Raw genomic sequence first — 24,734 nt, forward strand, 5'->3', positions numbered from 1 at the left:
TCAGTTTTCCTATCTGTAAAAGGCAGATGAGAGTCCTTACCCTCCAAATTACACATGTAAAACACTATGGGGCCGGGTGCGGTGGCTCATGCCTTTGGGAGCACTTTGGGAAGCCGAGGCGGGCAGATCACCTGAGCTCAGAAGTTCGCGACCACTTTGAGCAACATGGTGAAACCTGGTCTCTACTAAAAAATTAGCCAGGCACAGCAGTGTGCGCCTGTAGTCCCAGTTATTCACAAGACTGAGGCAAGAGAATTGCTTGAACCAGGGAGAGGCAGAGGTTGCAGTGAGCTGAAATAGCGCCACTGTACTCCAGCCTGGGCAACACAGCAAGACTCCACCTCAAAAAAAAAAAAAAAACACACACACACACATTTTGGAAAGTACTTAGCATGGCCAGGCATGGTAGCTCATGCCTGTAATCCCAGCACTTTGAGAGGTCAAGGCAGGCAGATCACCCAAGATCAGGAGCTCAAGACTAGCCTGGCCAACATGGTAAAACCTGCCTCTACTAAAAACACAAAAATTAGCTGGGAGTGGTGGCACACGCCTGTAATCCCAGTTACTTGGGGGGCTGAGGCACAATAACTGCTTGAACCCAGGAGGCAGGAGTTGCTATGAGCCAAGATCAAGCCACTGCACTCCAGCCTGGGCAAAAGAGTAAGACTCCATCTCAAAAAACAACAAACAAAAGAAAGTGCTTAGCCTATGGAAAGCACTCAATAGAGCCACAAATAGAAAAAAAATACAGATAAAAGATAACAATGATTATCACTAATTTGTGACATTACAGCAGATTATGGTTTCCTTCATGTTTCTTTCTTTTATCTTTTTTAGAGACAGGATTTTGTCATGTTGCCTAGGCTGGTCTCAAACTCCTGGGCTCAGATGATCCTCTCACTTTGGCCTCCCAAAGTGCTGGATCACAGGCATAAGCTACCACATCCAGCCTTTAATGTTTTTTCAATGAAGACCTAACTATTCATAACCAGAAGAAAATGAGCTTCCTATCTTCTGTTTTGTTGTGCTTTAAGTAAAGCAAGGGAAAAAAATCAAGGTGGTGCTCGAAGACTTAGGCAAAAGTATTTGGAGAGGCCGTGTGCGGTGGCTCAAGCCTGTAATCCCAGCACTTTGGGAGGCCGAGGAGGGTGGATCACGAGGTCAAGAGATCAAGACCATCCTGGTCAACATGGTGAAACCCCGTCTCTACAAAAAAAAATACAAAAAATTAGCTGGGCATGGTGGCACATGCCTGTAATCTCAGCTACTCAGGAGGCTGAGACGGGAGAATTGCTTGAACCCAGGAGGCGCAGGTTGCAGTGAGCCGTGATGGCACCACTGCACTCCAGCCTGTGTAACAAAAGCTTAACTCCGTCTCAAAAAAAAAAAAAAAAAAAAAAAAACCATATTTGAAGAGATATTACTGGAAGCATGACTAGATAAAACTACCCCTCAGCACGGCTGCAGACTTACGAAATGTAACAAAAGGGAAGATGGGGGCTGGGAACTTAGAGGGAACTCTGTGTAGTCAGGAGGCCTCTGCAGCAGCAGGAGCAATCTGAGAAGGGGCTGGATCTAGAAGATCCTTCAGAAGACAATTAAACTGTGAATTCACCTCAAAAGATGCTTCTCAGGCCTGGGACACTGGAAAAAAGGTGGAATCATAGCTGCAAATAGAGTACCTGGGAAAGGGAGCTAGCCTGAGAAAACAAACCTGGGATTTTAAGTAATGACAGGCAGGGCAAAAGTATCCCCCAAACAGAAGTATCAGAGCAGATCTGCATTGTTAGGGGTGTGATAACACACTCAAAGCATGAGGACCAGGTCATCTGCACTGCAGCAGGACTGAGATCTACAAGCTGTCTTGCACTAACTCAAGGGCTGTCAGGCCCCCATTAAGCTGGGGAGAAAGGAACCTACTATCTGCCTAGGAACGTCAACACCTTTGCTGTACAGGAACCCAGAAAGGAGGGCAGGCTGGAGGGGAAAGCAAGGAGGAGAAGGGACGAGCCGAATACATTCGGTGAGGCCTCTCTAACGTGCAGAGGACCAAGCTGGGCCCTTGAGAAAATGCAGGGGGGCCTGAATATGAAATGCAACGCAGGAACGATTCACAAAGCAACCAGTACTCCCTTTCTGACCAAAGCAATCCCTCATAAAAATCATTCTCTTTGACCACACTTTTCTTCTCATGATGGCTATCTTTCCAAAATACTTGATGCCTAGCTCTCCAAACTACAAAGACTACAGAATGTATTAATGAGTCTTGAGACAACCTGCCAACTCTTTCACTGAAAGGTATTCTTACCTAAACTCCCCTTACCAGAGCCAAGCAAAGGCTCAGCTCACTGCTGACAACTGCCACTTCACAGGCAGCTGGAAGATTAACACAGGACCTCAGCACTTTGCCCTCTCAAGGGATAAACTTATTCCTACTTTGTAAAGCTGTTTGGTGGAGAATTCTGGTCTGCTAGATCCTCTGCTCAACAAAGGCGAGGTTAGGCAGAATCTGGCACCAGTGTCAAAAGCTCCTGGAATTTTCCCTGGGCCTTAGTAAGCACAAGGAGTTGAGGAGCCTCACCTTCTCTGACTCCAACCCCCTGGCAGTGGGCCTTCTTCAGAGACACAGTGTCTGTGCCTTATCCTGTCTGCTGGTGGCCGAGGCAGGTGGATCATGAGGTCAGGAGATTGAGATCATCCTGGCCAATGTGGTGAATTTCACCTGGCCATACAGTGGTGAAACCCTGTCTCTAGTAAAAATACAGAAATTAGCTGGGCATGGTGGCGCATGCATATAGTCCCAGCTACTTGGGAGGCTGAGGCATGAGAATCACTTGAACCCAGGAGGTGGAGTTTGCAGTGAGCTGAGATCCTGCCACTGCACTCCAGCCTGGCAACAGACTCCATCTCAAAAAAAAAAAAAAAAAAAAAAAAAAAACCTGATATACCTTACATTTTATAGTTAAACAACGTCACTGTTAACTCACTATATGTAATTTACATTTGTTTAATCCCCTCCAAATGTTTCTATAAAAGGTAAATATAACATGTATGCAGCAGCACGCATGTGGGCTATGTACTCAGAAAGATCTGGATTCAAAACCAGGCTCTGTAATACATATCCTGCACCCCAGGGGCAGACCAGTATCCCGATCTATAAAAGGAGGATGTGCACCCCTCAAATGACCCGTACTCATTTCCAGGGTCTGGCACACAGTATCTGAGAGCTATTATTATAGGTGATTCTCACACTGGCCAACAAGTGAGCCAGGTGTCACTGCCCCAGTTCACAGATGAAGAACTGAGATATTAAGGGTATCATCAAAAGTCACATGGCTCAAAGCAGACTAAAGCCTCCTTATGTCCCGTCCTGTCCACAACAGCTCCTGCCTGAATGAGATAAACCTAGAGCCCGATCAGCATATATACAACTTATCTAAATGTTAAAGATCACATTTTCTGGCAGGGCACGGTGGCTCATGCCTGTAATCCCAGCACTTTGGGAGGCCGAGGCGGGTGGATCACAAGGTCAAGAGATCGAGACCATCCTAGTCAACACAGTGAAACCCCGTCTCTACTAAAAATACAAAAAATTAGCTGGGAATAGTGGCGTGTGCCTGTAATCCCAGCTACTCAGGAGGCTGAGGCAGGAGAATTGCCTGAACCCAGGAGGCAGAGGTTGCGGTGAGCCGAGATCACGCCATTGCACTCCAGCCTGGGTAACAAGAGCGAAACTCCATCTCAAAAAAAAAAAAAAAAGACATTTTCCGATTAACTAAGTGAAACAGACTTTGGAGTATACTTACAGAAAGAGGTAAATTTTAGGGAGAATCACTGGTGAAAAAGCTGGCCCCAATGAAAACTAGGATGACCTCATCCCCACATTAGTCACAGATCACAGGGCAACCAAGTGCTTTAAAAACCTCACACAAGTGGGGGATAGGGAAATCAATAATGAGGAAACTGATAGAAAATGCGGGGGCAGAGCACAGATCTAAGGCTAACAACCTGTTGTTTATGATCAACAAAGTTATTAATGCTTAATAAACACGACTCTTGGGCACCACTGTGTTACTGTATAGCTTCACACATAGCCCCCATCCAACCATCTGTAAAATCGAGATTAAATAAACCTCACCAGGGAAATACAACAAACCAATGAAACTAAGGCCAAGACTAGGACCCAGCTCTAAAATAAAAAAGGATAGAAGCTGAACTAAAAAAAAAAAAAAAAAAAAAAAATCCCATAAGCAATGGCACTAATTTAAGATCAATCCAGGACAGGCAGTGGCTCATGTATAGTGAGTGAACAGTAGCTGGCTTGAGAAGTGCAATTATAAGGCATTTTTTATTTTCTTCTTTCTAGTTTCCCACATGTCATACCATTAACATATACAGAAAGAGACCATGTTTTGTTATTTTAAATCTTTTTTTTCTTTTTGAGATCGAGACTTGCTCTTGTCACCCAGGCTGGAGTGCAATGGCACGATCTCAGCTCACTGCAACCTCTGCCTCCTGGGTTCAAGCGATTCTCCTGCCTCAACCTCCCAAGTAGCTGGGATTACAGGCACCTGCAACCACCCCCAGCTAATTTTTTTAGTTTTAGAAGAGATGGGTTTTCACCATGTTGGCCAGGCTGGTCTCGAACTCCTGACCTCAGGTGATCTGCCCACCTTAGCGTCCCAAAGTGCTGGGATTACAGACATGAGCCACCACACGCAGCCTTTAAATCATTACTTCTTTGCTAAATTGTGGTTAAACAGTAGTTCCATAAAATTGTGGCTGAAATGACATTGGCTTGACTTTGATCTTGTGCTTCTTGGGAATAAGAAATGCCACTGATGAACATAAAACTAGAACACTGGTACAATTACTGTCCTCAAATAAAACATAAAATCTGTATGTACAATGACAGAGACCACGAAGTCGGGGCTGAGCTCCAGGCCTCAGAATGCAGTCCCTAGAGCAGAAGATGGTGGACCCACAGGCCAGAGTATGCTCTTTTTCTAAGTATAATTCTGGCCGGGTTTGGTGGCTCACACCTATAATCCCAGCACTTTGGAAGGCAGAGACGGGCAGATCATTTGAGGTGAGGAGTTCAACCTCATGGTGAAACCCCATCTCTATTAACAATACAAAAAACATTAGCCATGTATGGTGGTGCATGCCTGTAGTCCCAGGGACTCAGGAGGCTGACGCAGAAGAACTGCTTGAATCCAGGAGATGGAGGTTGCAGCGAGTCAAGATTGCACCACTGCACTACAACCTGGGTGACAGACCGAGACTTCGTCTCACAAAAAATCCCCACATACTGGCCGGGCACAGTGGCTCACACCTGTAATGCCAGCACTTTGGGAGGCGGAGGCAGGCAGATCACAATATCAGGAGATCCAGACCATCCTGGCCAATATGGTGAAACCTCGACTCAACTAAAAATACAAAAAAATTAGCTGGGCATAGTGGCACATGCCTGTAGTCCCAGCTACTCGGGAGGCTGAGGCAGGAGAATTGCTTGAGTCCAGGAGGCGGAGACTGCAGTGAGCCGAGATCGCACCACTGCACTCCAACCTGGGCGACTATGCGAGACTCCATCCCAAAAAAAAACAAACCGCAAAAACTATAGCTCCTTTCTGAAGCAAAAGCAAAGGCAGGGCTGAGAGGAAGAAACAGGGAGGCCCTAACAAGGACCCTGAACCTCGCTGTGTGGCTTTGCAGTCAGATACAGGCCTTCACATTCCTGAAAAACCTACAGGCTTTCCTAGAAAAATTATGTAGCAGATTTCTCTTACCTGAGCACAACTGTTCAATCTTTGTCAGATTCAACTGCAGAGACTCATTGATCCAGGCCAGCATGTCATGTCGACTTAGATTATCACTGGTCACTGACGTTGAGTATACGTTCACTGCCATCTTCTAAAGCATGGGAGGTAAAGAGAAGAACCCATGTTATAGTAGGCATGCAAGTAAGGGCAAGTTTTTCCTAGAGAGTCACCCAGAGCAGCAAAAACTTCTTTTTTGTTGTTGTTGTTTTTTTTTTTTTGGAGACCAAGTCTCACTGTGTTGCCCATGCTGGAGGGCAGTGGTGAGACCTCAGCTCACTGCAACCTCCTGGGTTCATGCGATTCTCCTGCCTCAGCCTCCCAAGTAGCTGGAATTACAGGTGCCCACCACCATATCCAGCTAATTTCTGTATTTTTAGTAGAGAAAGGGTTTTGTCATATTGGCCAGGCTGGTCTTGAACTCCTGGCCTCAGGTGATCCGCTCACCCGGCCTCCCAAGGTTCTGGGATTACAGGTGTGAGCCACCGCATCTGGCCTAGGAACACTCCATTTTTAAGCCTCACCTTATTCCCCAAGAGGCCAAATGAGACACTAGGATTACAGCCCAGAACCTGGATTTCCACAAACAAACATGACCTGAAATGAACTGCCCAACACCAGCCAGCCTAAAGTTAAGGCCCCATTTTAATGTGGTTCATATACAATTCTAAACTACCAGAGGCATTAAAGGAATGAGTAAGTGCTTTGTGATGGGAGGTGGACGCACAAACTAGAATGCTTTCTGTTTAGAAAACATCAGTCCAAGTGTATCCATTAAGATATCAAAATTTTCTGGCCGGGCGCGGTGGCTCACGCCTATAATCCCAGCAGTTTGCGGGTGGATCGCAAGGTCAAGAGATGGAGACCATCCTGGTCAACAAGGTGAAACCCCATCTCTACTAAAAATACAAAAATTAGCTGGGCATGGTGGCGTGCGCCTGTAGTCCCAGCTACTCGGGAGGCTGAGGCAGGAGAACTGCCTGAACCCAGAAAGCGGAGGTTGCGGGGAGCCGAGATCGTGCCATTGCACTCCAGTATGGGTAACAACAGCGAAACTCCATCTCCAAAAAAAAAGATATCAAAATTTTCTTCAGACAATGGGTCTTTATTAATTCCTATTTGTAGTTTTCACTATTTCCCAATTTTTCCTTAAAGACTATATCTAGGCCAGCCATACTGACACATGCCTATAATCCCAGCACTTTGGGAGGCTGAGGTGGGAGGATCACCTGAGTCCAAGAGGTTGAGGCTGAAGTGAGCCATGTTCACACCACTGCACTGCAGCCTGGGCAACACAGTAAGCACCCTCCCACCCCCCACCCCGCCAGCTCCCAAAACAAAACAACTATAAATACTTTCAGAATTGAAAAAGTAAATTAGCTTTTCAATACCCAGATACTAAAAAGGCACTATCCAATGATCTTACAAGTGAAGAATCCCTGTAGCTAATTCTCCGCAGAGCTACCTGGGGATGGCAGGGGATCTGAGGGCCTAAATGCCAGAGGCTTCACAGACACTTGTAGTTAAACCCTGACAGCCCTCTGCATGGTTCACCTTCCGTCCCTCCTTTTACAGTGAGGAAAAGAGAGGCCCTCAGGGTAGACAGACAAGCCTGGCCCACCCCAGCCTCCCCATTTCCTTCCCTCTCCTTTCTGCTAGACTTTCAAATTCAAAACAAACACGCAGCAATGAGTCTAATTTTCGATGCTAGTAAACGTGGGTGTTATTGTCTATGAGTACCAGTTTAGTCATCCCTCACTCATTCTACAAGTATTTACTAGCTCTACCATGTGCTAGTTACTGTTCTAGGGACCAGGAAACAGATAAGCAAGAGACAAGGTGCCCGTCCACTGGGAGTTCACATCCTAGTGGTGCGAAATCTGACACTGACCCAATACACCAAAAACATCATTTCATACCAACTACTTTCGCAATGAGGTTTAGGGAATGCAGTCAGAGGAAGCCTCTCTGAGGTGATAGTTGAGCTTAAGGATCAGAAGAAAGCAGCCACAGGAGGCTCTGGAGATAGGATGCTCCAGCCCAGTGAGCAAAGAGGACAGCAGAACCTGAGGTGGGAACAGAATTCACGAGGCCAGACCGTGAACAGGCTCTGCAGACTATGGGGAGGAGTTAGGGTTTTACTCTGTTAAGAAATCCACTGTCGAGTTGTTTTGTGTTCTGAGGCAGGGTCTCACTCTGTCATGCAGGCTGGAGTGCAGTGGCACAATCAGCTCACCACAGCCCTGACTTCCCAGGCTCAATCCATCCTCTTGACTCAAATTCCCAAATAGCTAGACTACAGACGCTCACCAACAACAAGCCCAGATAATTTTTCAATTTTTGTAGAGACCAGGTCTCGCTTTGTGACCCAGGCACTTTCAGGTTTTAAGTGGGATAGAATCTTGCTCTAATTACAGTTTGAAAAAGATCACATTGACTGCCGGCAGAGAACAGACAGCAGGGAGGGAAAACTGAAGATAAAGACTAATCCAGATCTAAATCGAATCCCTGAGCAGTCACCATGAGGACACATACCAGAGAGATTTCATAGTGACCTTGACACTCAAAATTTTCTTCATTTCATGAAACAGCAACTTTACCAGGGGAGGGGCAGGGGAAGGACGCAGAGCAATCTGGAACAATCCTGAGATCCCAGCCCTTTGCTCTGTTCTGGCACTTCGTTCCCTCTACCTGGTGACTAGCATAGAGTTGGCCTTTCCACACCCATCTTCTGCATTAAGCTGCTGCAAACCTCCCGAGTCACCAGGCTACAGAACATGAAAGCCAGAAGAGGCAGATCCCCTTTTTACGGGGTGACTGAGGTCTGTAGAGGTCAGTAACTAGCCAGGTCTGCATACCCTCACATCCCCCAGGCCCCTCACAGCCTCTCTTACACATAGACATTGTGAGGGGCCTGGGGGATGTGAGAGGATGCAGGTTGTATTCAGGTTGGCAAAACAGCGTCAAGGAGAGAAAAATATATCTATATAAACTTACCAGAAAGCAAATCATCAACAGTCTTACAGTCCCCAAATCAGCTGATAAAACCATGTTATGCAAGACACAAACACAATTTAGTTACTGATTCCACTGGGAAATTAATCCCTGTGTTTCCAAAGCAATTCATTCAAACCTTTATGATAGGAATTACCACTCTGAATTGTTATTATCTCATTATTTCTGAAGCATTCTGGAATCAGATTTGGGCCAGGAGGCAATCCACTCAATACAAATAGCTGAGGTTTTCAAGCCAGGAGGACATAGGTTTGAATGTCAGGAAGTCATTCATTAATTGTGCGATCTTAGGCAAGCTACTTAGACTCGATGTACCTCAGTTACCTTACAAGTTAAAGCCACGTATCTGAAAAGAGCCATAGAAGGGTTTATATTAGATAAGGTACATAAAATATCTGGCAAGGAATCAAAAATAAGAGGTATTTGACAGGCCGGGCACGGTGGCTCATGTCTGTAATTCCAGCACTTTGGGTGGCTGAGGCAGGCGGATCACGAGGTCAGGAGTTCAAGACCAGACTGGCCAACATGGTGAAACCCTGCCTCTACTAAAAAATACAAAAATTAGCTGGGCATGGTGGCTCGTGCCTGTAATCCCAGCTACTTGGGAGGCTGAGGTAGAACTGTTTGAACCGGGACCCGGGAGGCGGAGGTTGCAGTGAACTGAGATGGCTCAACTACATTCCAGCCTGGGCTACAGAGCGAGACTCCATGTCAAAAAAAAAAAGAGGTATTAAACAAACAAAGTATAGGGCAGGGAGCATGTCTCACTCATCCTCCTGTATCCAGTGCCAAAAACAGTGTGCCCGAGACCTGCCAGCACCATCTTGCATGGACATGCACTGCAATAGTCTTCAAATTTGTCTGTGTCAATCTGTTCTTACACAGCAAACCAGAGAGAATTTTCTGAATCGCAAATCAGAGCAAGCATCTCCCCTGCTTAAAATCCCTGAATGAACAAAATACTGTGTGCAAAATCAGGTACCAAGCAGAGACATTCAAACAAAAAACACACGGTCCCCGCTGAACACTTGTAATCTATTATGGCGACATTCCTATATACACGGTATTGTGTGCACCATGCTGCCATAAAATCTAAGCAGCTGGCAAAGCCACGTGTGTCTCCTGACCACACCCCAGCTCAGAAAATGTTAATGGCCTTTCATCATCATAATTTAAAACTTTCATTAGTAGTACTTTAATACCTGGCTGCCCATGCTCCACAAACGCTGCAGCCACTAAATACATGGATTAGGCACCCTGTGGATGTGCAATAAGCATCCACCCACTCAACCAATTAATTGGCTCCTCCTAACAGTAAAAACAGAGCCTGGTTCTCAGACCTCCAGCTTCAGCTCACCTTCCTTCACAACTCCATCACTGGCAGCAATAGAAGACCCATGACTACCACACAAATCTCACCCTTACAAGACTTCCTGATCCAGGTTTCCACCACCAAACCTGCACAAGAATCTCTCTTCCTTCAGCAGCTCTCCTAGCAAGCTCCCAAACCTATACTAATTCATTGCTGGCTGAAAAGCACTCATTACTTTCAAGGCACCATATTGAGCCCTATGTAAAGAGGAGGAGGAAGGTGCCACCGGAAAGAAGCTATGTGATCCAGGGTAAGTGACTTTATCTTTCTGAATCACAAATGGCTCATCCTGTAAAATGGGTAAAACCGTACCTTCTGCACAAAGTGATGGTGAGGGTCAAACGAGAATCTACATGAAACACTTAACAAAAGGCACATCACATGCCAAGCTTCCCTATGTGCGAAAACTGTGCTAGGCACTTTGACACACCACCACAAAGGGCACATCTGAACCTGGGGCTCTGGACCTCAGGGATAAAGTGTAATAAAGAGTTTAAGAGGCCAGGCCTGGTGGGTCATGCCTGTAATCCCAGCACTTTGGAGGCTGAGACGGGTGGATCACTAGAGGTCAGGTGTTCGAGAACAGCCTGACCAACATGGCGAAACCTCGTCTCTACTAAAAATACAAAAATTAGCAGGGCGTGGTGGTGTGTGCCTATAGTCCCAACTACTAGGGAGGCTGAGGCACGAGAATCGCTTGAACCCAGGAGGCGTAGGTTGCAGTGAGCCCAGATCGCGACACTGAACACCTGGGGAACAGAATGAAACTCCGTCTCAAAAAAAAAAAAAAAACCACAAAAGAAGATAATCTCTCTTAAAAACAGTGCATGTGTTAAAAAGATACAATGCAGCACTTAACACAGTGCCTGACACACAAGTGCCCAACCAACAAAGAGCTACTATTATTACTATTGTTAGAGACGTGCCATCAAAGTGGATGCCCCGCCTAGTGTAACCTCCCTCAATGGGTACTCAGGATCCTCATCCCCAAAATGGGGCGGAGGTCAAGCTCTGCCCTGCAGCATCCGAGGGCAGCTGTGAAGCAGGGGCTGAACCAGTACTGTCGATACCATCCTGTTATACTGTCGTCCTGCTCATCACAACGTGGATTCCTGGAGAGCAAATCTTTGCTCCCGGGCGAACAGCCAGCGCTCAGCACGGTGCCCAACACCTAGTGGGGCACTCGATAAACACACTGATGAAAGGAGAGAGTCCAAGAACTGGCTTACTTTCTGCCATGCACCGCGCTAAGACTTTAATGTAGCTACTATTCTTGTCCCTGTTTTACAGATGAGGAAGCTGAGGTCCAGAGCGGTTAAAGCACCTGTCCAAGGTCACACAGCACGGAACCCAACCCAGGTCTGAATCCGCAACCGGATCTCTCGGCCCTCAGGCGACATGGCCTCCTACAAAGTGGGTCCCCAGAGCTCCCAGCACGGCCCACCTCGCCCACACCCTCCCGGGGCCCAACAACCCTGGGACCTCCGACCGCGTTAGCGCAGGGTCCACACCTCAGCGGCGGTCCTCAAACCCCCACACCATGGAGCAGCAGCCCCCACTTCCGGCCCGAGACCCCGCCCCCCCCCGCCCGGGCAGAGCGGAGCGCGCGCCCCCCGGCCCAGCCCGCGCGCGCCGGGTCACGGCCCCGCCCTTCCCCCACCCGGCTCGAACCGCACCGCCGTGTGGAGCGGCCCTGGCGCCGCCCGCAGGGCCGGCCTGCGCACGCCCGGCCTTGGCCCACGCGACCGCCCCCACAGCCGCCCCTCCCCGGGTCCGCTGGCCGGCTCACCTGCTCTCGGCGGAACCGCGTCCACTACCCGCACCCGGCTCCGGTTCCGTCTTCTTCTCGTTCAAACCGCCAGACCCCGCCCGCTCGCCCGCGCGATGACCTCACACGCACCCCCCCCCCGTTACGCGCCTACGTAAAGGCTCGTCATCGCCCGCCGGCTCCTTTTATAGAGAGGGACCCAGCCGCGCGCCGAGGGCGGAGCTCAGCCCCTGATCGACAGAAGGGGAGGCGAGGGGCGGGGCCCCGACCGCCGTGGCGCTGCGGCACGTGGTCGGCCGCAGCCAATGAGGTCCCGCCTCGGTCAGGTGGGACTTGTCCAGTTACAAAATCCCCACCGCAGTAGCCAAAACACAATTGCTTTCACAATGAATTTTTTTTTTTTAAGAGACAGATGGAGGTCTCGCTGTGTGCCGAGAGTGGTCTCGAACTCTTGACCTCAAGAGATCCTCCCGCCTTAGCCTCCCAAAACGCTGGGATTACAGGCGTGAGCCACCGCACCCAGCCTTACAATGAATTTCTGTAAGAATAGGTTATTGAATAATAAAGATACTTGATAGACACTTTGGAGATAGACTTAGAAGTCAACGTTCTGGGCCGGGCGCGGTGGTTCACGCTTGTAATCCCAGCACTTTGAGAGGCTAAGGTCAGGAGTTCGAGGCCAGCCTGACCAATATGTAGAGACCCGTCTCTACTAAAAAAATATAAAAATTAGCCGGATGTGGTAGCACGTGCCTTTAATCCCAGCTACTTGGGAGGCTGAAGCAGGAGAATCGTTTGAACCCAGGAGGCGGAGGTTGCAGTGAGCTGAATTGCGCCTCTGCACTCCAGCCTGGGCAACAAGAGCGACACTCCGTCTCAAAAAAAAAAAAAGTAGGAAGGGAAGGAAGGCAAATTGAACACTGCAAAGGTCAGCAGGTACTTTCCAGCTCCAGCAAAACAACAAACAACAAACAAACAAGAACAACAAAGATGCAGGTGAGACCAAGGAGAAAAAGGAGACTGGCTTCCTAGAGCAGATTCCAATGCGCAACTCCTTTTGTTACAGCTGCTGGGTGACCTTGGGTATGTGATGGTACCTCTTTGGAATCAGTTCTTTTACTCATAATCATGGTCCATCAGACCTCACAGGGTTGCCAGAATTCTCTAACAGTATTAAGAAAGCATTTTGGCGGTCATTTGTCACTCATTTACTCAGCATTCAGTCCCCACCAACTTCTCCCATGGGCCTCATATACACTGAATTATTTGATCCACACATCAGCTCTGTGAGGTTGATATTATCCCTATTTTATACTTGGGTAAACTGAGGCACAAGGAGTCTATGGAGCACCCCCAAGATCACAAATTGGCAGGGAAGTAAAGACAAGATGGGAACCTTAGCAAGTAGCATTGGGATCCCCACAGGATGTGGGGGGCGGGGAGGGGCACAAGTTCCACAATTGATGCCACTGTTGCTACCGTTGACACCAGTTGGTCTGGCTGCTGACAACATCTGGGGAAATATTACCCTATCTTTTTAAAAAGGTTTGTTATTATCATTTGAGGCAGGGTCTCACTGTTGCCCAGGCTGGAGTGCAGTGGCGCAACCTCGGCTCACTGCAACCTCTACCTCCTGAGGTCAAGTGAACCTCCCACCTCAGCCTCCCGAGTAGCTGGGACCACAGGGGTGCGCCAACATACCTCACTAATTTTGAAATTTTTTTGTAGAGAGGTGGTTTCACACCCCATGCTGCCCAGGCTGGTCTCAAATCCTGAAGTCAAGTGATCTGTCTACCTCAGACTCCCAAAGTCCTGGGATTACAGGGGTGAGCCACTGTGCCCGGCCTGAGGCCATTATTACTGATAAGCATTGGATGTTACTATCGCTACCTGTATCCAGTCTTCACTGTGATCAGCACCACATTAATGGGTCTCATTTTTACAAAAATGTCTCTTGGTAGAGTTTATTGCCTGCCAGGTGTAAGGCAAAGGACTCCCCCTACTGCCTTTGAACTTCAGTAACCTTATGAAGTAGGTAGGATTTATTATTTCCACTTTTTTTTCTTTTTTTGAGGCAGGGTCTCCTTTGTCACCGAAGCTGGAGTGCAATGTTGCAATCTCAGCTCACAGCAACCTCCATTTCCCAAGTTCAAGCGATTCTCCCACCTCAGTCCCACCGAGTAGCTGGGACTACAGGTACACGCCACCACGCCTGGCTAATTTTTGTCTTTTTTGGTAGATATGGGGTTTCCCCATGTTGACCACGCTGGTATCTTTTAGAGGAGAGATGAAGAATCCCAAGAGGTTAAGTCGTTAGCTTGCTCCAAGTGACACGGTAACTTTTCAGACGCCAGACACAAATCCAAGCAAACACAGACTGCTTCAGCAAAGGCCTACGCTCCAGCCTCTTTCCCCAGATCAGAGCGTCCACTGCATTCTCCCCTGGCCTCAGAACATAGGATCACTCAGATCTCAGCCTAACCTGAGAAAACACAAGAATTACCCCATACCCCCTCTGAGGACCCCCACCCCACAAGCAGGCCAGGACACCCGAGGTCCCCTCACCTGGAAGGCTCGTCCATCTTTCTTGGGGTTTCGAGGCTGGGGCTGTTTATTTGGCTTCATCCTGTCCTGGTATTTGGTACAGCACTGTATACAAGATGGCTTAATTGGGTGGCCCAGGTCCCCGGGGTCTCAACACCTGGGGATGTGTGAAGAAGAGGTGTGGGCCTAGCTTGCTAATTGCCAGCTATCTCACCATGGCAACTGGCACGTGGGCTGTTTTAGTCCTGAAGCACCTAATAACACATTCATCCTAACCGGGTGCAGTGGCTCACGCCTGTAATCCCAGCACTTTAGAAGGCCAAGGTAGGTGGATCACAAGGTCAGGAGTTCAAGACAGGCCTGGCCGAGATGGTGAAACCCTGTCTCTACTAAAAATACAAAATTACCTGGACATGATTACAGGCGCCTGTATTCCCAGCCACTTGGGAGGCTAAGGGAAGAGAATCGCTTGAACCTGAGGGGCAGAGGTTGCAGTGAGCCGAGATTGTGCCACTGAACTCCAGCCTGAGCGAGTGAGACTCCATCTCAAAATAAAAAATTAGCTGAGTGTGGTGGTAGGCGTCTGTAGTCCCAGGTACTCAGGGGGCTGAGGCAGGAAAATTGCCTAAACCTGGGAGGTGGAGGTTGCAGTAAGCTGAGACTGCCACTGCACTCCAGCCCGGTGACAGAGCAAGACTTCATCTCAGTTTAAAAAAAAAAAAAAAAATGCTACAGCCACTGGGAGGGATGTAACATGGAAACATCTCCAAGATGTATAACAAGTTCGTCCTTCCACTCTGGAAGCTTCTTCCCTCCCCAGACTCTGGACTAGGCCCCTTAGAAACCTGACCTTATTGAAGAGATGGCCATGATTATAGCCCACCTCACACATGACCTGGGAGGCTCAGAGGTGCTAGGTCCGACTGGGGCTCAGTGGATGAACCCCAAATGCCTCACCCTATCCCCTCTACAAACGCTAGCTAACCAATATTAACCTCCTTCTTCCTGACCAAAGGCTGGAGATGAGTAGCCTGATGGGCTCTGGCCTTGGGACTCCTGCCTGGGCAACCTCAAGTAAAGTAAAACGGGATTCCTGGAGTTGCCATACTAGGCTGAGAAGGGCAACCGGTACCGTGAGTGCTCACTGAAGGCCAGGATTTCAGTTGGGAGCACACTAAGAATCACACTAGACACAGGGTAGACTGGGACCCCAGGGCCACTTCCAATTAGTCCCCTTCCACAAGGTATTTGACCTGCAACATGACAACTTGGGAGCTGTGGAATAACATATAGAATTCCACAGAAGCATGATGAACTGTGAGAATCATCATTAGGATCTTTTGCTTGAGGTGTGATTATCACCTTGATCAGTTCCCCAAGATCTGTATATCTGGAAACAGATGTCTCAAACATGGTGCTTCTAAATTAATTCAGCCACTCAAGCCACAGTTGGGAACCATGACTTGGATGTCCATTCACTAGTCTGGTGTGGTCCCTTGATTGACAGCATCAAATTCCTAGGGTCAGGCTGGGTGTGGTGGTGCACACCTGTGGTCCCAGCTACTTGGAGGCTGACAGAGGAGGATCACTTGAGCCCAGCAGGTCCAGGCTGCGGTGAGCAGTAATTGTGCCACTGTGTGACTGAAAATTCCTAGGGTCCACCCTAAACTTTGAGTCAGCAACTCTGGAGGCTGGGCCGGCAATCACAGCCCTGATAAGCCCTCCAGGAGATGGAGATGCACTGGCCCCCACCCTTACATGTTAGTTAGACCGTCCCCCAGATCCCCCCATCCATCTGACCTGCAGAAGAAAAGGGACATCAGACACTTATAGAGAAATACTGATTTTAATTAAACATAAGGTAAACTCTAGGTATCCGTCATCTTTCAGCCTAAAAATTAGCAAAAACTGTTGAAACAAGGCACAGTTTTTCCCCCATATTTGTTACGTTGTGGCTCCAGTTACAAAAAAATTTTAATGAAGACGTTAAACATAAAAATAGAAGTTTGAGATTTTAAAAAAAGTGTATAAAAAGCCCCACAAAACTTGTCAACGTTGTTCCTTACCCTACAAAATAGCACCAGTAAGAAGAGTAAAAGCTGTTAAAAACCATTATGACAGCATTTCTGAAATGCAGCTTCTCTGAACTCCCATTCCCCCTAAAAACGACTTATCGTGGACCAAAAAAAAAGTTTTAAATCTCCAGAGGGAGAACTGAGCTTTTATTGCTGTTTTCCCTGTCATCTCTTAGATGAGGGAAAGGTGTGAGAAGTGTGCGTCTGTCCTTGACTGTTGTCACTGCATCTGAGTTTAGTAAAAAGATGAGGAATGAAGGTAGCAGACTTCTAATCTGGGGACCTGTGCCAGTGGAGGGTAGGTCTCTTGGAGAGGGGATGGGTTTGAGGGAATGTCTTATCTTATCTAAGCTCCTTCCTTCACACTCCTCTCCTAGGGAAGAGGAAAGCATGGAGGAGCCGTAGTTGTCTACATAATATGTGGCAGCTTAAATTATAGAACTCAGCACACCCCTTCCTGAGCTCCCCAGAGGGTTCTATTGCAGTCACTGGGAGGGATTTAGCTAAGAGTGGTCCCTGCCCTTGGGTTTGTGGGGGAAAAAATAGCCCTGAATGTGATGATGACATCATCCCTGCTGAAATCATCATCATTATGGACAATACTCTAATGGGTCCCGTGCAGACTCCAGACCTTGTATTTAGGCAAGGGGAATGTGCCGGGTAAAAGACATATACAACATTTCCTCTTCTGCTTGCCCTGATAAAAACCATCCTGGACCCTTAAAAATGTCCTGTAGTTACATGCCTACAACTGCACACATCTGGCAACAGAGCAGCAGCCAGTTTTCAGAAATTAAAGTCTTGCAACAACTGTCTTGGGTGATTTTTCAGCATTAACCTGAGTATTGGAGAGCTGTCGGCCATGTAGTTTTGGTATCTCAGCCATTGTTTCTCTGAGTGGTAGACCCAGGAAGGAAGGAAAAAGCCACGCTGCTACCTACTTCAAGTTTTAAAGTTTTAAGAGAAGGAAAAAATGAGCACCGTGTTTGGCTGCTCCAAGCAGCCAGGTCTGAATTGTGCACCAGGAGGCAGCACCTCGGGCTCCCCCTGCAAGAGAGTCAGGTGGCTCTGCCCCCACTGAGCAGGAGGGAACTGAGGTACATGCTATGGCCCACACAGCTGAGGAAGAGCAGGGCCTGGGGATGCTTTCAGGAATCACATCTCCTGGGTCCTGGCTCTGCCACACACCCCAGTGGCTTTGGGGCCTGGCTGGAACTATTCACATGCAAAGTAGTCCTTCAGAGGGGCGAAGAGGTGTCGGATGACAGGCACACTCCAGGACCTTCCCAGCAGCTTCTGGCGGGCGCCACGGCCCATGTTGGAAACATCTGTGTAGTGCACAGGAAAGCCAAAGATCCTGAGGGTGCCAGGGTGAAAAGACAGCGAGTCAGAAGTGTCCCTAGCATGCTGACAGCCTCTGGGGAACCCTCGCCTCAACCAGCCAGGTCCCACTCTTCCTGCCCTCGCCATCCCTCAGTCCCATCAGTTAGGTCCCTGGGACCTAAATTCAGAGCCCTTAACTCAGAACACTTGCTCACAAATGGCTCATAAATAAAAATCCCCCATTTTGTGTAGGCCTAGCACCATACTGTTGGCACAGAGTTGGTGCTCAGAGGACCTTCCTTGAATAAATGTGTGCATACCAAATCAGCCAGCCAGCAATGTGTCTTCAAACTCCTACAATGGGAGAAGTTCAGCAATTTCCTTCGTAAGGAACAAGGTCACTCAAAAACAGCCTAGATTTTCAATCATCACAGTCTCAGGCAATCAGAATTTTCCTTCCTTCTTCAAGGCCAAATGCTGAATGAAGGACCAAGCTGGGTAACTTCAGGCAGATGGCATCGAATATAATAAAAGCTTCCTCTATAGGATTCTACCAGGCCTGGAAAGAGGCTTCAGAGGCTGAACCTCAGCGTTACTCAGGTATACAATCCAGTAACAACAATTCATCCCAACAGGCCACTGACTGCGTGGGTACTCAGAAGCATGTCAAAGGTGTGATACCTCAGGCCTGCATCTTGCTTAGCCTTAGCGTCTACACAGTGACAGCCATCTGCACCAACCATTTTAGGTTTGGGTCCATACACAATAATCTACAGCATAAATACGATTCAGAAGCTACTTTTATACTCAGAAAAGTCAAGAGAAGCAATTAAACCAGTTGTGGAAGTGAAATATCTGGAATGAAAATACTCTGTATCAAAGCCTTCCAAATACAGAATAGTTGAAAAGAGGAATGTTCAGAGCCCGAATTACATTATTATACCAAGTAATGATTTTTAAAAAATAGTATAAGCAAAAGAAACAAACAGAGGAGGGAAAGAAAAAGGACAGAACAGAACTGAAATCCAAGAGAGGGTTATTTGCATCAAAATAGACAAACTTAGCCAAAGAAAGGAAAGGAGAGGACAAACTGTGGCTAAGAAGGAATCATTTATAGCATGAGCAAAGTCTTCAAGAATGGCATGTCTGTGGGGTTTTCTTTCACTGGCTTCTCACGCATCCTCATGTCCCAGTGTGTTGGGACAGGCAGGTATCAGGGCAGTGCAGCCAACAGACAGATGCTGCAGCCTCATGACCTCCTAGCTCAGATACCTCACCACCACCACACCCCCTCCTCCATTTTTGTCAGGAAGTAAGGGCGAACTATGACAAGGTATTATGACTCCTAGCTCCACTAATACTGAAGGGCAGTGAGACCATCAAGAGTTAAGATAAACACCTGCCCATGTCTGCCCGTTTCTGTTTCTACCTGCATGGTTTCCCTCGCCAAGTGCAGCCGTGCTCACCTTTCGAGCTCAGTGCACCACAAAACATCTTCTTTGCCATTCATGACAACAGGGAAAAGTTGGTTTTTCCCCTGTTTGATTGAGTTCGACTTGGTGGTTATTGTCTGTACTTTCTTTAACTGGAGAACAAAACGACATCACGGAGTGAGCGCAGAATGAAGGGATCTGGGTACAGTCAAGGCTCAAAAGTACCTGGTATGGAGGGAAGAGGTCAGGCGCGGCAGAGGAGTGGCAGGGCTGGGCGAGAAAAGTGCCTGGGAAAGATGGAGGGGCGAGCGCAGGCATGGCAGAGGAGTGGCAGGGCTGGGAGAGAAAAGTGCCCGGGAAAGATGGAGGGGCGAGCGCAGGCATGGCAGAGGAGTGGCAGGGCTGGGAGTGAAAAGCAGAGTTGAAAAAACAAGAACGTTTTGTGCTTCCCACAAATGCCAAGAAGTTAACAGGAAGGATCAGCCTCAGAAAAAAATGAGATAAAAAAGTGACCATGAATGAGATCACATGGGGGACCAAGAGGACACCAGAGTTCCTGATCAAGCAAGATTAAGTAAAAACCACCCAGCTACAGAGAATGCTCAACCAGGGTCTAGATAAATGGATCTTTGCTTTATGCAAAGATGGAGATTTAGGTTTATGGAGGTCTTCATAAAATTAATTTTTTGGCAAAAGGATTAATTATTCCTTTCTCCCTCTGAGGGCCAGCTGAAATTCTGTGTCTTTATGTAACCAGTATTAATATTAGACAGACTAGTTGCCTTTTCTCATAGTGATTACTTATCAGGAATGTCTCCTGGTCTCTGTATTTGAGGATGGGACAGAACAATCATGTGGGAGAAAGAAGCCCAACACCAGGAAGTCACACGTGTGTGGGGGTGGTGGGGCAGTAGGGACCAATCAGACACCAAGGTCATCTCCCAAGTCCCCACTTGGAGGACACCAAGTGCATTTTTCCACAGGGCCACAGCTCATCTTACCTTGGCTATCCTATTGTATTCCAAGCAGTCCTGCAGCTCGAGTTTATCATTCTTTGATGCTATCACCGGCCTGGGAACAGCCAAAACCCATTACTTTTTACTAGCTGTAGAGGGTCCTCTGCTAGGCACAAGGTGGGAGTGAGGGCCTGTGTTGCAGAGATGTCCCCTGGCAGTGCACCTGCTACATTAAATGATGAAACTGATTCTGGCATTGAGGACAGGCATGTGTGCCAAAGCCAGGGATGGGCTAGCCCCAAGAGGGGACAGTCCAGCATTCAGGGGGTAATGCTCCCCTACCAGGACTTCAAAGTCAGGTTCCCATTGAGCAAGAACACTACACAGGAGTGGGACAGGAGAAACCTCAGGTCCTCCCTCCACTGCTCACTGTCTGAGTGAGCTTGAGCAAGGCACACTACCCCTTTGAGCTTCCTGTCTATTGTAAAGTGATTTGGTTTAGATTTTTGTGGGTCTACCTGATACAATCACTACTACATCACACCCATGGTTTGGTGGCTCACTGCTGGGGATGCTGCCTCAGGAGGCTTTAAAAGTTAATGGCAACTGGCTGCAGCGGTTCCTACCAATAATCCCAGCACTTTGGGAGTTCAAAGCAGGAGGATCACTTAAGCCTAGGAGTTAGAGGCTGCAGTGAGTCATGATTACAACTCCGCTCTCCAGCCTGGGAGACAGACCCAGTATCTTAAGGCAAAAATAAAAACAGAAAAAAGCAGTAGATGGCATTTTCATTACAATGGACAGGAGGTGGGTCACAAAAGGACCAAGCACTCTTTTAAATTTCACCCTTGAAAACTATTTTGCAAATGCAGAGAGGCAAACAGATGACTAAGAAGGGCAAGGGATAGAACTGAAAGTAGCCGAGCAGCTCCAGAACAGAAACCAGAGCAAGAGCACGGAATTCAGGATGACCACAGTAACTCATGTTAGGGATGTCAAGGCCAAAAAACTCAAGACATGAGAATGGGAACCGTGCCCACAGAGGGGATGGGGAAATCACAAAACATATGTCCCTAGACTGATACATTTCCTTGACCTTACCTGCCAGGCTTCAAATGCCACCTCTATCACCATTCCTACCACCGTCATGGACCCAAGGGAGCTGAGAGACCAGAAGAAAAGGACACTGCACAGCCCCACCTTGTGCTGATTGCAGAATTAAGATCTAAATAAGCCAGGTAACTTGGGTCTGTCCTCTACATGATGCTTGACACACCCATCCTATAAGCCTGCATAGCTTAGTCACAGCATCGGACCTGCATCAGGTCTCACTGATCCTTCCGCCTCCTAACCCACACATTCAATGCCTCAGCAAATGTCCTACCCTCTAAATATCCTGACTCTGACCCCTCCTTGCTAAGTCACAGGACTGCAGTGCTGCAAACCCCAGGGGCCACCACTCACATTGTGTTCTCTGGGGATGGCACCTCCTGGGGCACCACATCATCATCAGTCATCTCTCCTTTGAGCCATCTAGTCACCTCATGTATCCCCATTCCTGCTTACATCCTGCTGTTGTCTATAATCCACCCAGAAACTGCCATGAATGTAGGACACAATTCATCTCATCTTTAACTTCCCAGGCCAAAGCGATTTCGGTGTTACCACATTAAGGCCTATGTTACTTGGCCCTTCTTTCCCAGCCACCCCACCTAGGTGTTCTGAGCTGGTCTGGGGATGTTTGCCATCATCCCAGACCCTCTTCCCATCCCAGACCCTCTTCCTTCTATCTGGAGTAGTCTAATAACTGCATGGCTCCATTCCTTCACTGCCGGCTCTGGCTAGAATAAGCCCTCCCATCAACCATGCAATGCCCATCCGCCAGCAATAAACCCCAAGCACTGTCTTCTCTCCCCTCCCCGATAAGCATCTCACTATCATGAAAGCCAAGATAGACATGATGTGTTTAACCTCAAAAATGGCAACAGCGTGACAGTGTCTGACAGACTGGGAGCTCAAATGTTGAAGGAATTAACCCATTTAATTCCAGACACTGGGATGGTACCCTAAGACTGGCTGCTTAGCCAAGTACACAGGCAAGGTAGCCAACAAAAATCCTGCAGGCTACCCCAGGACCCTGTCCTCTGTCCACACTTCACTAAGTGGCAGAAGGTCATTGTGTTCCCACACCTCATTCTACAGGAGAATGTTTTAAGCTTCACTCATTTGCAAGTCTGGAATATCACATTACCATCACATTTTACATCTTAATTAGCAAGTTCTTCTCCTTGAAACCACATATAGAGGAGATAATCCTCAACGAAGCTGCCTGCTTTGTGGCTTTCAGCGGGTCTGAAGACTGAACTGTCTTTAGTATATGATAAATGCTCCTGGTGACGAGAATCTGAGGGAGATGGTCTTCGGGCTATTGTTTGTCATAGCAGCTCTGCCACCTGGTTGGTCAACACAAGCCTGGCCAAGATCGCTTCATCTCTGGGGCAGGAAGAAAGGCACTGCTAACAACAATCTACTTCCATTTCCAGATGCTGTCCCTATGGCAATGGGGAGGAGAGGTGAAGGGCAGGAGTATCAATAAGCTCAAGTATTGAGAGATCCCTGGCAGGAAAGAGGTACACAGTCTGGCTACAGCACACGAGACTTGTATTTTTCTTAATTTTTTATCGAGACAGGGTCTCACTTTGTTGCCCAGGCTGGTCTAGAACTCCTGGGCTCAAGCGATCCTCTAGTCTCAGCCTCCCAAAGTGCTGGGATTACAGGCGTGAGCCACCACGCCCAGCCACCTGGGACTTTTAAGATCAGGTCCGTCGGCAGCTTGCAGCAGGTAGAGTAGAACTCCTACAGAGATTCTCAGGGACTTGCTGAACATCTTAACAGGGATCAACCCATAAGACCACAGGTGGTCTGAAACCCAGGGTATAGCCATTTCTCGGCAGAGCCAGCTCTGTCTCGAAAGGCGTGAATGTCAGTGCTGATATCACATATCACATATTTAACTTGGCTGCTACCTGACCCACTCAGAGCCCCTTGTTACCTGTTCATCCCAGGAAGGTTGCCCCAAAAATATCGGGCCCTGTGAGCAGCAGAAACTTTGATGGCATCAATCATCACTGGATTACACTGCAGGGAGAAAGAAGATTGACGTGAGTTCTGGTGTCAAGTGGAATGAAGTCTGACCTTTGAACTTTGCAGGTGATAGGGCTATTCCCCGACCATGAAAGAAGCATGAATCCTCCAAGACAGAGACAAGACCAACTGCCATCAGGAGGCTGTCTAGAGGACATGATATTACCCTTATACTGTGCCAATGGTGGGGAAGAGATAAGGTGAAACCTGTAGATTCTGAGAAAGTATCCCCTGGGACACGCCAGATATTACAAAATATGATACACAGTGGGCTCAAGTGATTCTCCAACCTCAGCCTCCCAAAATGCTAGCACTGCAGACATGAGCCACTGTGCCTGGTCTAAAGCAGTTTTCATATCAAAAATGAGAAAACTCTCCAGAGTAAAAAATTGAGTCCAGGCCGGGTGTGGTGGCTCACGTCTGTAATCCAAGCCCTTTGGAGGCCAAGGCAGGTGGATCACCTGAGGTTGGGGGTTCAAGACCAGCCTGACAAATACGGTGAAACCCCGTCTTTTTAAAAAAAAAAAAAAAAATTGAGTCAAATCTTATGAGCCCTTAACAACAGATGATGGTTTCATCATTTCTGACTTCAAAGAGTTGGGATGAGATTACAGATCAATGATTTTCCTTGTATTGGCAGGGCACAGTGGCTCACATCTCTAATCCCAACATGTTGGGAGGTGGGTGGATCGCTTGAGCCCAGGAGTTCATGACTAGGCTGGGAAACATACCAAGACCCCATCTCTACCAAAAATACATGGTGGCGTGCCCCTGTAGTCCCAGCTACTCGGGAGGCTGAGGTAGAAGGATTGCCGGAGCGCAGCTATTCAAGGCTGCAAATCATGCTACTGTACTTCAGCCTGGGAGACAGAACAAGACTCTGTCTCAAAAAAATATTTCCCGTGTACTAAGAGGAAACCACCGAAGCCCTCTCTTGGATCTTGCCAGACCAAGAATGGGAAAGTCATTCCCAACATTGGCAACACCCACCAAGCTTCACTGCCAGCAGGGCTTTCCCTGCCCAGGCTGACCGTGACAATCAGGTCCCCAGATTCCCTCACCTCCAGGAACCGCGAGATGTCCCTCTTGTCGCCAACCTTCATGGCTACAACATTCTCAAACATCCAGAAGAACGGCCGGTCATCACCCTCCTTGGGGCGTGAGTAATTCAGCAGGTGGTAAAATTCGAAGAAGAGCCGGCCTGTGCCCTCTGTGCTCAGAAAACAAGATGACAGAGCAGGGTTCATTCGAAACCTCCAGCCCAACCCACTGTATTCCCTGAGAC

At 48.0% G+C, this 24,734-nt stretch overlaps 2 protein-coding genes across 16 annotated transcripts in view; both read right to left on the reverse strand.

Moving 5' to 3' along the window:
- MAPRE1 (microtubule associated protein RP/EB family member 1) overlaps positions 1-12,073 on the reverse strand; it is a 30,557-nt gene extending 18,484 nt beyond the window's left edge. The window contains exons 1-2 of one of the 3 annotated variants that reach the window (XM_035298108.3): positions 11,996-12,073; positions 5,790-5,910 (exon numbers count right to left, since the gene is read on the reverse strand). In XM_035298108.3, the coding sequence (XP_035153999.2) occupies positions 5,790-5,910 (121 nt within the window). In that variant the 5' untranslated portion in view covers positions 11,996-12,073. Of the gene's footprint in view, positions 1-5,789; positions 5,914-11,717; positions 11,775-11,995 lie in introns of those variants that run through there. The other 2 variants (XM_035298106.3, XM_035298107.3) reach the window with 2 other exon arrangements.
- Positions 12,074-16,345: 4,272 nt separating this feature from the next.
- The window catches only part of DNMT3B (DNA methyltransferase 3 beta), a 32,218-nt gene continuing 23,829 nt past the window's right edge, over positions 16,346-24,734 (reverse strand). For 7 of the 13 annotated variants that reach the window (XM_078371129.1, XM_078371127.1, XM_078371125.1 and 4 more), the window contains 5 exons: positions 24,511-24,659; positions 23,358-23,443; positions 20,351-20,420; positions 19,383-19,501; positions 16,346-17,950 (listed from right to left, as the gene is read on the reverse strand). In XM_078371129.1, the coding sequence (XP_078227255.1) occupies positions 17,809-17,950; positions 19,383-19,501; positions 20,351-20,420; positions 23,358-23,443; positions 24,511-24,659 (566 nt within the window). In that variant the 3' untranslated portion in view covers positions 16,346-17,808. The other 6 variants (XM_035298114.2, XM_035298112.2, XM_078371132.1 and 3 more) reach the window with 3 other exon arrangements.

The sequence above is a fragment of the Callithrix jacchus genome, chromosome 5 (assembly GCF_049354715.1).
Source record: "Callithrix jacchus isolate 240 chromosome 5, calJac240_pri, whole genome shotgun sequence".
In the NCBI taxonomy this organism is placed as follows: Eukaryota; Metazoa; Chordata; class Mammalia; order Primates; family Cebidae; genus Callithrix; species Callithrix jacchus.